This window comes from Giraffa tippelskirchi, chromosome 9 (assembly GCF_054371585.1).
Source record: "Giraffa tippelskirchi isolate mGirTip1 chromosome 9, T2T-mGirTip1v1.2.pri, whole genome shotgun sequence".
Taxonomy (NCBI): domain Eukaryota; kingdom Metazoa; phylum Chordata; class Mammalia; order Artiodactyla; family Giraffidae; genus Giraffa; species Giraffa tippelskirchi.
Genome location: NC_137283.1, coordinates 151,731,361 through 151,744,952, shown reverse-complemented (window position 1 = coordinate 151,744,952; position 13,592 = coordinate 151,731,361). Strand labels below are relative to the sequence as shown.

Sequence of the window (13,592 nt, the reverse complement as noted above, 5' to 3'; positions counted from 1 at the left end):
TTTTTCCAGGCAAGAGTACTGGAGTGGGGTGCCATTGCCTTCTCCAGAGCAAACGTCTTTTAATTTCATGGTTCCAGTCACCATCTGTAGTGATTTTGGAGCCCAAGAAAATGAAGTCTGTCACTGTTTCCATTGTTTCCCCATCTATTTGCCATGAAGTGATGGGACTGCATGCCATGATCTTAGTTTTTTGAATGTTGAGTTTTAAGCCAGCTTTTTCACTCTCCTCTTTCACTTTCATCAAGAGGCTCTTCAGCTCCTCTTCACTTTCTGCCATAAGGGTGGTATCATCTGCATATATGAGGTTACTGATATTTCTCCCAGCAATCTTGATTTCAGCTTGTGCTTCATCCAGCCAAGTGTTTCACATGATGTACTCTGCATATAAGTTAAATAAACAGGGTGACAATATACAGCCTTGACGTACTCCTTTTCCAATTTGGAATCAGTCCGTTTTTCCATGTCCAGTTCTAACTGTTGCTTTTTGACCTGCATACAGATTTCTCAGGAGGCAGGTAAGGTGGTCTGGTATTCCTATCTCTTTCAGAATTTTCCACAGTTTGTTGTGCTCTACAAAGTCAAAAATTTTAGCTTAGTCAATGAGGCAGAAGTAGATGTTTTTCTGGAATTCTCTTGCTTTTTCTATGATCCATCGGATGTTGGCAATTTGCTCTCTGGTTCCTCTGCCTTTTCTAAATCCAGCTTGAACATCTGGAAATTCTCAGTTCATGTACTGTTGAAGCCTAGCTTGGAGAATTTTGAGCATTATTTTGCTAGCATATGAAATGAGTACAATTGTGCAGTAGTTTGAACATTCTTTGGCATTGCCCTTCTTTGGGATTGGAATGAAAGCTGACCTTTTCCAGTCCTGTGGCCCCTGCTGAGTTTTCCAAGTTTCCAAGTGATTGGTAAATTGTGACTATTATACTCATGATTGCTGACAGTACTAAAGTAAAAACTCTGAGAGTCTTAAATTTCACTAAGAAAGTTTACTTATAGGTAAAATACTGAAAGTGTCATTTTTAAACAATCTTATTTATACTGTAAGACAAAGAAAATTAGTAAATATTATTATTAGGATCCAAAAGATTACTAATATAAAGTAAAAGGATATTAAGAAAACTCTAAAATATTACTCTTAATTAAAAATACCAAAATTACACAGAACTTGACTCAATGTGATGTGGCAGCCTGGATGGGAGGGGCTTTGAGGGAGAACAGATACATGTACATGTATGGCTGAATCCCTTCTCTGTTCATCTGAAACTATCACAGTATTGTTAACCAGCTATACTCCAATACCAAATAAAAAGTTCCAAAAAGAACCAGCATTAATTCATTTCTAAAAAAGTATTTCTAGCTCTATCCACTAAAAGCAATGACATCCCAATAGCAATGAGCACACCTAAAGCCCGAATCTTGGTTGCTAAGCACTATTCCCCAGTAAAAGGAGCCAAAACTCCATTGAGAACAGCCTGATTTTAGTTCTGTGGTCTGAAAATTGTAAGTGAGCCTAAGATATCATCTTCTGTTGAAAAGCATGGAAGCCTTGAAAGACTAAAGGAGTCAAGTTATAAGGTCACAGAGACCATCTTGCAGGGACTCCTTCTGGCCAAATATGGAGGATTTGGAAAGCCAAAAGGAGAATAATTGATTATTAATAGTAAGTAAATAAAAATCCATGTGTCCATAGAATTGAAAATAAAAAGAAAGAAAACAAAAAGCTTTTTTTATGAAGAATGATCAATAGATGAAAACATCACTAGGTAACTCAAGGGGGAACAGAAATAACCTGCCAATTCTCACCCCACAGATATCTTACTTGGCTGCAGAAAATAAAATGTACCTTTAAACTGAAGATATGGGCAATTAAACAGTTTCGGCAACAATGGAACAATCTAACACTATTTGCTTCTAATGCAATTTAATATGAAGTTTACAACTTTATCTTTGAAATATTCCTGCAAAAAAAGGTTTAACCTGAATCCAGTACTGCCTCTAAATCCAAATTTACCTGTATAGGGTACAGTTAAGCAAGTTAAATAACATCTTGAAGAAACAATCAGGCCACTGCTCTGTACTCTGTATAAGAAGTCAATAACATTTTTTTTTAAGTTATTTAAAAAAAAAACTATAAAAGGCTAAAAATAACCAAAAATTGCAATGAATGAACATAGAATGGACTTCAATTTGGGGAAGAAAACAGGTATAAAAGACATTCTTGTAGAAAAGGATTAAATGTGAAAGTCAATATTAAATGTTTATTATCTATTGTTGTGTAACAAATTAGCCCAAACTTAATGGCTTAACACAACAAACATTTATTGTCTCACAGTTCTATGGGCCAGAAATCTGGGACTGACTTAGCTGGATGTTTCTGATTCAAGGTCTCTCATAAGGCTGTAATCAAACTGTTGACCAGGGCTACTATCATCTCAAGATTCAGCTGACAGAGGATTCACTTCCAGTCTCACTCACACGGTAGGTGATAGGCCTCAGTTCCTGGGCTCCTAGGCCATGCAACTGCCTACCTGAGTGCCCCACCATGTAACACTTGGCTTCCCTCAAAAGCAGTGACTCAAGAGAATTCAAGAGAGTGTATCTAAGACAAAAGCCACAGTGTTTTCATAACCCAATCTCCAAAGTGAGATTCCACCACTTCTGACATATTCCAGTCACCGGAAGTGAGCCACTTCGTCCAGCCCACAAGGGGGGGCGGATTAAACTTTACCTCTCAAGCAATACAAAAAGCTTGTGGGCTTGGAAACCTCCATGGATGATACTGTGGCATCACTGTTGACTTTTAGATGTGATAATGATATTGTGGTTATGTAGGATAAGGTCCTTATTCTTAAGCTTCAGTGGTCAGAAACAATACATATAATGTCTAAACCTATTTTCAAGTGATTCTGCAAATATGTGTGCATGTGTACAAGGTAATAAAGCAAATATAGAAAAATGGTAACAACTGTTGCATTTGGATGTGTAATAAATGGATGCTCATTGTATTCCTTCACCCTTTCTACATGTGCTTGAAATTTTTCCTAAGAAAAAGCTGGAGAAAAATAATTGAGTTATTTGAATGGTATCCCCTCAAAATTCAAATGTTGAAGCCCTAACATCCAGTGTGATGGTGTTTGGAGATGGGACCATTGAGGGATAATTATCTTCAGATGGAGCCATGGGGGTGGGGCCCTCGTGTTGGGATTGGTGCCCTTATAAAAGACACCAGGGATCTTGCTAACTCAGACTGCTATGTGAAGATACGGCAAGACAGTGGCTGTCTGCAAGCCAGGAAGAGAACTCTTACCCCTTGATCTTGGACTTCCCCACCACTGAAAAATATGAGAAATAAATGTCTGTTTTTTAAGCCACCCAGTGTAAGGCATTGTGTTATGAGAGCTAAAGCAGACTAAGACAAGGTCTTGAAATGATTGGAGTGACTTGGTAAAAACGTTTGCTCCTTTCACAAGGTTAATGTGACAGAAGAAGAAATCTAGTGGTCAGAAGGGCTCTTCGATGCAGGGAATTGGAGAGCAATAGAAATTATTATCATTACTGGATCACTTTCACATTCCAACTTCCCATCTCACCTCACCTTGGCAGTGATGTCACCACAGACATGGAAGACCTCAGGATTTCCCATGAAGATAGCTCCTTCACTGTGTCCTGCCAATTCCAGAACCCCCTTCACAGCCTGTGGGACACCACTGAAACTTCACCCTTCATGGAGCCTCTCTTTCTCAGCATTAGTCTTTCCTTCATTTTAAACTCCATCTCCTTTACTCTTCAATTTTCTCCTATGTATTTTACTAACTGATGGCACTAGCTTACTTTTGGTTTTGGAAATTAACCCTTATCATTAATCCCATAATTAGTTTCTTTGACACAAAACTTAGAAAGGATTATATAGTGTTTAAAAAAAAACATACAGATTTAATCCATACTCAAACAGGTTCTCACTCATTTGGAAAGATCAAGCAACTAATTATATAAATAAAAGTTTAGAGGTAAGAGTCACTTCCCTTGGGCAATGTCTCTCAAAATTACAAGCCCCATATCCTTTGAGCCAGCAAGTCTACTTGTAGGATTTTTGTCTTGCTGACAGTCTCACATATGAGAAATGATAGATTATTCCTAGCAGCCTTGTATATAATACTGTGTAGCACCTTACCAATTTTTTAAAAGTAAATAAACAGAGAAACATCGAGTGTGCAAAGTATGTTGCCATTTGTGTTAAACAATAAATAAAAAGAATAAATATGTGCATATAGAATATTTGTATAAAGGTATATAAGGAATTATTAACAGAGGGTGCCTCTAGAGAGAGCAACTGGGTGGTTAGGGGGAAGGGACTGGGGGACACTTCTCACCATATTCTCCTGTGTCCACTTAGAATTTTGTATCTTGTGAATGCATTACCTTTTTGTTTAAAAAATAATAATAAGTTAAAAAAAATTTAATCCTTCTAATTCAACCAAGTAAGACACATTAGTACACATTTTTTACTTATTAAGTGTTTTGCATTTCTTTTTTTTCTAATTAGAAAAAAACTGTATCCAGAGGCCTGATCAGGTCACAGAGTCCCATGTGACCCCCAGCCCTCCTGCTGAGAGGAGCCTTTGGGAATTGTGGTCGGTGACACTAGTGTGCTCACGCACACCTGATTTTCAGTTTCTGCTTCACAAACATGATTACAGATGCACACACATACTCCACATACTGTACCTGGCGCAGCTCGCCTTTCTCTTCTATGCAGGAGGCAGCTTTTTTCTGTTCTCTGTTTACTTCTGAAGCCAGCCTCATGATTGTTTCTCTGCTAGCTTTTGCCTCCATCTCATGGACATTTATAGTCTCTTCAAGAGCAACAATTTGTCCTTTCACAAATGCGTTTTCCTTGCACAGCTCTCCAAGCTGAAGAGAAAGCAATTACAGCTGTCCTGTAAAAATGAATAATTTCATACTACTCTCTCTAAGCAACTCTGATCTGTGTACCCCCGTGATCACATTATCACATGAAAACAGTAAAGGCACTGTTCCTCCATCCACTCAAAAGATAACATTTTCAAAGGCAGCCTCTAAACTCTCTTGTTATGGGCAGACAAGGTAGGCAAATTGAAATTAATCAAAAGGTAGCTACAAGGCAACAATGATGACAGTTCAGCCAAAAGCTTTCAGGCAGAACAGGCATCAGCAAGCCCCTGGCTGCTAAATACTCCAGGGATGGTGGTGTTTCTACAGAGTTACAGCAGGCAAGCAAGGAAGTTCAATTCAGTCCACATCTGCTGGCACCAACTGCTTATAAGGCGTTACCTGGCACAGAGGAGAAATACAGAGAAGAAGGCAGGACTCTCTTTATTTCAAAAGAAAGTCCTTCTAATTAATATAAGCATAGAAAAAATCCTGAATAATATGCTCAAACCATGGTTATCACTGGGACAAGCTGGGCTTTTCACTCTTCATGTTGTGCATTTGAGGGGCTAGCTGGGAACATTAATAAGATTTGTATGATTTAGAAGGAGGGAAAATAAAACCAACCAGGCTCCTGGGCCCCAGGGAAACAGCCATGCAGACAGCTCAAGGATGCCTGTAGGAAGACCTGAAACTCCACAAGACATGGTCTACATGTGTGTCAGGACAATCTGGGCAAGTGACGTATCTTTAGCCTCAACAATTTGCCAACATGGTGCCCTGCTCCTGATTCAGGGCTGTTCCCCTCTCTCTTGAACATTTTTCCTTTCCAACATCCTTTTATTAAAAAAAAAAAAAAAACTTTTTATTTTATATTGGAGTATAGTTGATTAACAATGTTGTGATAGTTTCCAGTGGACAGCAAAGGGACTCAGCCATATACATACACACGTATCCAATCTCCCCCTAAACTCCCCTCCCACCCAGGCTGCCACATAACATTGAGCAGAGTTCCTTGTGCTATACAGTGGTTTCAATATCCCTTCAAAGTCCCCATCCCAGAGGGCACACCTTAGCCAGTCTACCTAAACCGGCATCCCATGACTCTAACTTGCTTCATGGTCTTTCCCCAGAACCTGATTTGTACTTCTTCACTGCACCTTTCACTCTGTGGGATAATATTGTATACTTATTTGTTTTTTGCCTCTGCACCTTGACCCACAACAGTGGAAGCTCTTACGTGGGCACAGACTCCATCTTGTCTTATTCACTGCTGTATCCCAACACCCAGAATAGTGTCTATCACATAGAAATCACTCACTCAATATTTGGGAAGTGGATGGATGGATGTCAAATAAGTTCTTAGAAACCCCTTCTTTTCTACCATCTTGCCTTAGCGTGTGTGTATACATGTAGTCATGACGTGAAAAGAATAAAGGAATGGCTTTGAAACTGGAGTGGTTTTGGTAACCTCAGGGAACACCTAGTGAGTGTTGATGAAGGCAGCAGGCTTTTTACTCTTGACCAGTGATTTCTATGTAAGATGGGGAGCAGGAGTTTCCTGATGATCCAGTGGTTAAGAATCCACCTTCCAAAGCAGGGAACATGGGTTAGATCCCTTGTTGGGGAGCGTGCCTTAGGGAAACTAAGCTCACGCACCGCAACTAGAGAAGCTCCCATGCACTGCAACAAAGACCCACTGCGGTCAAAATAAATCAATAAGGTGAGGACTTGCTCAGGTGATTGAGATGCTAAAGCTCTAGGGTTCTAGTGTCTGTTTAAAAATATAGGTTATATTATCATTCAGGTACAGTGAGGCCAACAAATCAGGAGAGACTGAGAGTTTGTTGCTCACAGTTCTTGAGAGAAGGTGGCACATCATGCCATGTAGGGCCACCCAGGGAGCACCAGGGCTAGGCAGGAAACCGAGGGAGCCAGGGTGAAAACATGTTTTCCCCAGGAAGAAAGAGGTGAGGCAGGGTAAGCAGGCTTAGGGTTGCCTAGTTTGAAGAATTTCAGTGGGTTCTGGAGTGTAGGAGCCATCTCTAGTCATCCGGCACCTGGTTCTGGGGTGATTGGTTGGATGGTGGCCCAGAGTGTAAAACCCTGGTAGAAAGAAGTGGTTGGGGTGTGAGCTGCTCTGAGTTTGGTTGTTTGCATAGGAAAGCTGTGCGCCCAGGAGAGTCATTTACTAAGAACTGGCTCACCCTGGAACCCAAGGTCAGCAAGGCCCCAGATATCAAGGCATTAGAAGAACAGAAAATAAAAAGGCGAGGTTAATATTGTTTCAACACAGATTAGTACCTGGAGATCACCTGTGAGGTGGGAAAGGGTGTCTTAAGGAAGAAGCATTTAAATTTTCTTCTCTTTTCCCCACCACTTGCTTTAAAGATAAGCTTCCAAACTACAATGCAAAGTAGACTTTTACAGCCAGGCTTCCTGGTCACATGTTGGCAACAGGGAGGTGGAGAAAGAGCTGCATCTAGCACCTTGAGGGAACTAGACGGACCTAGGCCTGAGCAACCAAAATTCATCAGTGAGGTGGAACTTCCTGAAGTAAAATGAAATCATTTCACAGCACTCACAGGGTACACACGGGACGTTTACTAATAAACCACTGAGGGGAGGCCTTTGAGAATGGCCATATCCCCAGTGTTCACTGCAGCACTATTCACAACAGCCAAGACACGGAAGCAACCTGAATGTCCACCAACAGGGGAATGGATAAAGAAGATGTGGTACATACACATAAGGAATATTATTCAGGCATCAAAAAGAATGAAATACTGCCATTTGCAGCACCATGGATGGACCTAGAGATTTTCACCCCTAGAGTCTGGGATTAACATAAACACACTACTGTATATAAAACAAGGATCTACTGTATAGAACAGCAAATTATACTCAATATTTTATAATAACTTATAAGCGAAAAGAATCTGAAAAAGAATATATATATATATACACACACACGACACACACACCCATATATATAACTGAATTATATGTATATGAATCACTTCACTGTACACCTGAAACTAACACAACATTGTAAATAACTATACTTCAATTTTAAAGAATAAATAAATAAAACATTGTTTTATAAACAAATGGCTGCATGGAAAGCTATTCAGAAGCAAGGGTAGGTGCAGAGATATGGTGTCCATTCAAATACCTTCAGGTTCCCTAATGAATCACTACAAGCCAAGTGAATTATTCAGTTAATATCATTAATTTCCATCTCAATGGCAACCTACCATCACAGCAGGATTTTTATTTTTTGGCTTTAGTGTAAAATTAAAAAGTACTATAGAGCTAATCTTAACCTGATACACAAGTATCCCCCAAATAACACACAGCAGGTTCTGGTTGTTAGTTGTGTGCATGTGTTTCTGACTGTACCTAAAACAAACAAAAATCTTCCTAAAACATATCATTTAAATGAATAATAAATTTTATTTGACAATCTAAATATATTTTAAGCAAAAAATCAATCCCTTCTGAGATTAAGTAAGCAAGTAAGTGTTGGTCACTCAGTTGTTTTCGACTCTTTGTGACCCCATGAACTGTAGCCTGCCAGGCTCTTCTATCCATGGCATTCTCCAGGCAAGAATACTGGAGTGGGTTGCCATTTTCTCCTCCAGGGGATCTTCCCAACGCAGAGACTGAACCCGGGTCTCCTGTACTGCAGGCAGATTATTTACCATCTGAGCCAGAGAGAGCTTCTGGAGAAAAATTAATCCCAAATAATGCTAGAAAGAATCTTGGAATTGAGGCTCAGAGAGCTGGTATGGTTTTTCCCAGATCACACGGTTGGTTAATGCTGTACTGGCTCCTGTCCTGTTCTCCTGCACCCCCAGACTTAACCTCAGTTCCTTCTTCATGGCACACATCAGAATGACCGTTCAACGTATAGTCATTTTAGCCTTCATACAAGCACCTTGAGAATTAAATCTTCATCTGATGCTTTTTCATTCTTCTCTGGATCTAAGCAGTCACGAAGTTGAGCCAGAAATTCCTCATGTTTCCTGCAATTCTGTGAGACTTGATTCTTATTCTCCTCGTTTTCCTTTAAACATTTCCTATTGGTCAAATAAGAAATAAGTTTTAACACCAAAGAAGATAACATTCATCAAAGTTCAGCACTTGAGCTCTCTGTTGGGAAATAACCAATCATCATTTTCAACACAACATAGTTTCCCAGACACAGAGCACATAATTATCTTCAAAGCCCAGTTAAAGAAGGAGAAAAATGGAAGCAACTCTGGAGCACTTATACTTTGCAGAAATGTAGGGAGATCTTCATGTCATCTTAGCAAGGGAGACAGGTTACCTGCCTCGTGTCCTTGACCTTTTAGGATCTGCAGAAGTGGCAGGTGGTCCTCTAGATCAGGAGTACCCAACCTCTGGGTCATGGACCGGTACCTGCTGTCAGATCAGTGGCAGCATTAGATTAGAAATGAAGTGCACAATAAATGCAATGTGCTTCAAAGATAGAAATATAGATCAATGGAACAAAATAGAAAGCCCAGAGATAAACCCACGCACATATGGACACCTTATCTTCGACAAAGGAGGCAAGAATATACAATGGAGAAAAGACAATCTCTTTAACAAGTGGTGCTGGGAAAACTGGTCAACCACTTGTAAAAGAATGAAACTAGAACACTTCCTAACACCATACACAAAAATAAACTCAAAATGGATTAAAGATCTAAACGTAAGACCAGAAACTATAAAACTCCTAGAGGAAAATATAGGCAAAACACTCTCCGACATAAATCACAGCAGGATCCTCCATGACCCACCTCCCAGAATATTGGAAATAAAAGCAAAAATAAACAAATGGGACCTAATTAAAATTAAAAGCTTTTGCACAACAAAGGAAACTATAAGCAAGGTGAAAAGACAGCCTTCAGAATGGGAGAAAATAATAGCAAACGAAGCAACAGACAAACAATTAATCTCAAAAATATACAAGCAACTCCTGCAGCTGAATTCCAGAAAAATAAACGACCCAATCAAAAAATGGGCCAAAGAACTAAACAGACATTTCTCCAAAGAAGAAATACAGATGGCTAACAAACACATGAAAAGATGCTCAACATCACTCATTATTAGAGAAATGCAAATCAAAACCACACTGAGGTATCATTTCACACCAGTCAGAATGGCTGCTATCCAAAAGTCTACAAGCAATAAATGCTGGAGAGGGTGTGGAGAAAAGGGAACCCTCTTACACTGTTGGTGGGAATGCAAACTAGTACAGCCACTATGGAGAACAGTGTGGTGATTCCTTAAAAAACTGGGAATAGAACTGCCATATGACCCAGCAATCCCACTGCTGGGCATATACACCGAGGAAACCAGAATTGAAAGAGACGCGTGTACCCCAATGTTCATCGCAGCACTGTTTACAATAGCCAGGACATGGAAGCAACCTAGATGTCCATCAGCAGATGAATGGATAAGGAAGCTGTGGTACATATACACAATGGAATATTACTCAGCCGTTAAAAAAAATACATTTGAATCGGTTCTCCTGAGATGGATGAAACTGGAGCCCATTATACAGAGTGAAGTAAGCCAGAAAGAAAAACAACAATACAGTATACTAATGCATATATATGGAAGTTGAAAGATGGTAACGATAACCCTATATGCGAGACAGAATAAGAGACACAGATGCATAGAACAATTTTATGGACTCTGAGGGAGAAGGTGAGGGTGGGACGTTCTGGGAGAATAGCATTGAAACATGTATATTATCATATGTGAAACAGAACACCATTCCATGTTCGATGCATGAGACAAGGGCTCAGGGCCGGGGCAATGGGATGACCCAGAGGGATGGGATGGGGAGGGAGGTGGGTGGGGGGTCCAGGAAGGGGAACACATGTAAACCCATGGCTGATTCATGCCAATGTATGGCAAAAACTATTACAATATTGTAAAGTAATTAGCCCCCAACTAAAATAAATAAATTTATAAAAAAATAAAAAATAAAAAAAAATAAATGCAATGTGCTTGAATCATCCTGAAACCACCCCAGCCATCCCCTATCCATGAAAAAACTGTCTTCCATGAAATCGGTCTCTGGTGCCAAAAAGGTTGGAGACTGCTGCTCTAGATCAAATGGATCCATGACTCTGTTTGAGGCTTAATGGGGGAAGAAAGAAAGTGATGCTACAGTGAGTTTAGAGACCAAGCTTTGGTCACTATACAATGATCCATAAGGGTTACTTAGGACATTCCTTGATTCGTGGCCAAGAGTAAATATAATTTAAAAAATACATCAGAAGCAGAGGATGTGCTGACCTCCAAAGAGAGGTGTTCAGTCATCAGCAAAGATCATGATTAGTTTTTGCACATCTAGAATTTTTAAAGAGTATTGAAATGGGCCAATCAAGGAAAATCAGTCAATTTATGCCCTGCTGTGAATATTTTATTTCAAATCTCACATAGGCTTGCTGAAATAGCATGGTCTATTTCTAATGCTTTAAACGTTAAAGACTAAGAGAATATAAAAAAAACAGACTTATTTTAAAGGCAAATTAGAATCACTTCAATAATTTGGCATCATTTTTAGTACCCTAGATAATAAACATGATTATTGTTTTCCCTTTTTACCATGTTAAGTGTTTACAACAACACTCAAATGTTACTGCAAATTCTTTCACACAATTCAAAGATTAACCAAGTATGTAATTGCATATACTCAAAAGCATGCCATATTTCTATTTAAAAAATGTATAACAATAAAAGACCAGCATCAATATATCTCTGAGTTCTCATTTTCAGCATATGAAAGGTAGTATGTATTCAGTCTCTCTAACTCATGAAAGTCACAGTAAATGCCATGGCTCTGATTGATTTATGTGTGTGATTCAATACATTTACTCCAAGATTTCAATCTTACTTCTCTATTCCAGGAACTTCTAAACTATTACCACTTCTATTTGCATTTCACTTTGACCTAACAAAGTTCCAGGCATCTACCATAAGGACATAACCATATAAATGTGAAAATATGAACACATATGGATCCTCATTGCATCTTGGTTTACAATAATTTTTTGAGTGGAACTAACCTAAGCATCTAAAGGAAACAACAAAAAAAACTGGTTAAGTAAATTATGATATTAACAGGCAATGGACTATCACTGGCCATTAAAAAATGATATCATGAAAGATTTTTTTAGTATCTATAACATATTATTTAGGAAAAATATTTCAGTACATGATGCCATTTAGGTACAACTGTTTGAATATTTGTTCAACAAACTGTGAACTATAGTTTTTCTGGAATCATAAGGTTTTGAGTAATTTTCTTTTTAATACTGTACTATATCTTTAAAAACTTTCCTACAGTGAATATATCATTTTATTACTCATTTGTTTAATAAATATTTATTGTGCACTTACTATGCATCAGGTTCTGTTAAAGGTGCTAAAGATACAGTAGTAAACAAAACAGATTAACATCCTTGCCCTCATGGGACTTATGTCCTAATTGGGAAGATGGACAATAATCAAAAAATAAATATATGAAAAATGTGCAGTATATTATAGGGCTGAAGAAAAAGACTAAGCAGAAAAGGGAGTAAGAAACATTTGGGGGGGTGGGGTAAAATTTGAGATGCAGACTAGGTTAGTGGCAATGGACAGTAGTAAAAATTTAGATTTATTTTGATGGTAGAGATAAATGACGAGATTTACTGAAGGATCTAGGAAAGGAAAGCGGGGGGGTGGGGTAAAATTTGAGATGCAGACTAGGTTAGTGGCAATGGACAGTAGTAAAAATTTAGATTTATTTTGATGGTAGAGATAAATGACGAGATTTACTGAAGGATCTAGGAAAGGAAAGCGGGGGGGTGGGGTAAAATTTGAGATGCAGACTAGGTTAGTGGCAATGGACAGTAGTAAAAATTTAGATTTATTTTGATGGTAGAGATAAATGACGAGATTTACTGAAGGATCTAAGAAAGGAAAGCAAGGATGATCCAAGATTTTTGCCCTGATCAACTAGAGGAGTGGAATTATCATTCAGTGAGATTAGGAAAACCACAGGACGAATTCGTGGAAACACTAATTTGGACTTGTTAAGTTCGAGATGCCTGTTGGACATCCAAGTGAAGATGCTCAGTAGGTCATAAGATAGGCAGGTCTTATGAAGAAACGTGGGAGTCATGAGCATTTAGGTCACACTTGAAATCATGAGACTGGACGAGAGCACTAAGAGAGTGGACTTGGATAGAAACCAGAAAAGAGCTCCCTGGTAGCTCAGCTGGTAAAGAAGCAGCCCGCAAGGCAGGAGACCCCAGTTCAATTCCTGGATCGGGAAGATCCCCTGGAGAAGGGAAAGGCTACCCATTCCAGTATTCTTGGGTTTCCGTTGTGGCTCAGCTGGTAAAGAATCCACCCACAATGTGGGAGACCTGGGTTCGATCCCTGGGTTGGGAAGATCCCCTGGAGAAGGGAAAGGCTACCCACTCCAGTATTCTGGCTTGGAGAATTCCATGGACCGTAGAGTCCATGGGGTCACAAAGAGTCGGACACAACTGAGCAACTTTCACTTTCAAGAAGAGAGTCAAGGACTGAGCCCTGGGGCACTCCAATACTTGGAAGTCAAGGACATGAGGAGGATAAAGCAAGAGATCATGACAGAGCAGTTAGAAAGG

The 13,592-nt window shown here is 39.3% G+C and overlaps 1 protein-coding gene across 13 annotated transcripts in view; it reads right to left on the bottom strand.

Annotated features, from left to right (window-relative positions):
• Positions 1-13,592, bottom strand: part of CCDC170 (coiled-coil domain containing 170) — a 90,644-nt gene that overhangs the window by 46,452 nt on the left and 30,600 nt on the right. For 12 of the 13 annotated variants that reach the window (XR_014065504.1, XM_081530280.1, XM_081530279.1 and 9 more), the window contains 2 exons: positions 8,852-8,993; positions 4,729-4,914 (listed from right to left, as the gene is read on the bottom strand). Coding sequence is in view for 12 of the 13 variants with exons in the window: in XM_081530280.1 (XP_081386406.1) it covers positions 4,729-4,914; positions 8,852-8,993 (328 nt within the window). In the remaining variant the exon portion in view is untranslated. The remainder of the gene's footprint in view (positions 1-4,728; positions 4,915-8,851; positions 8,994-13,592) is intronic. The other variant, XM_081530286.1, reaches the window with a different exon arrangement.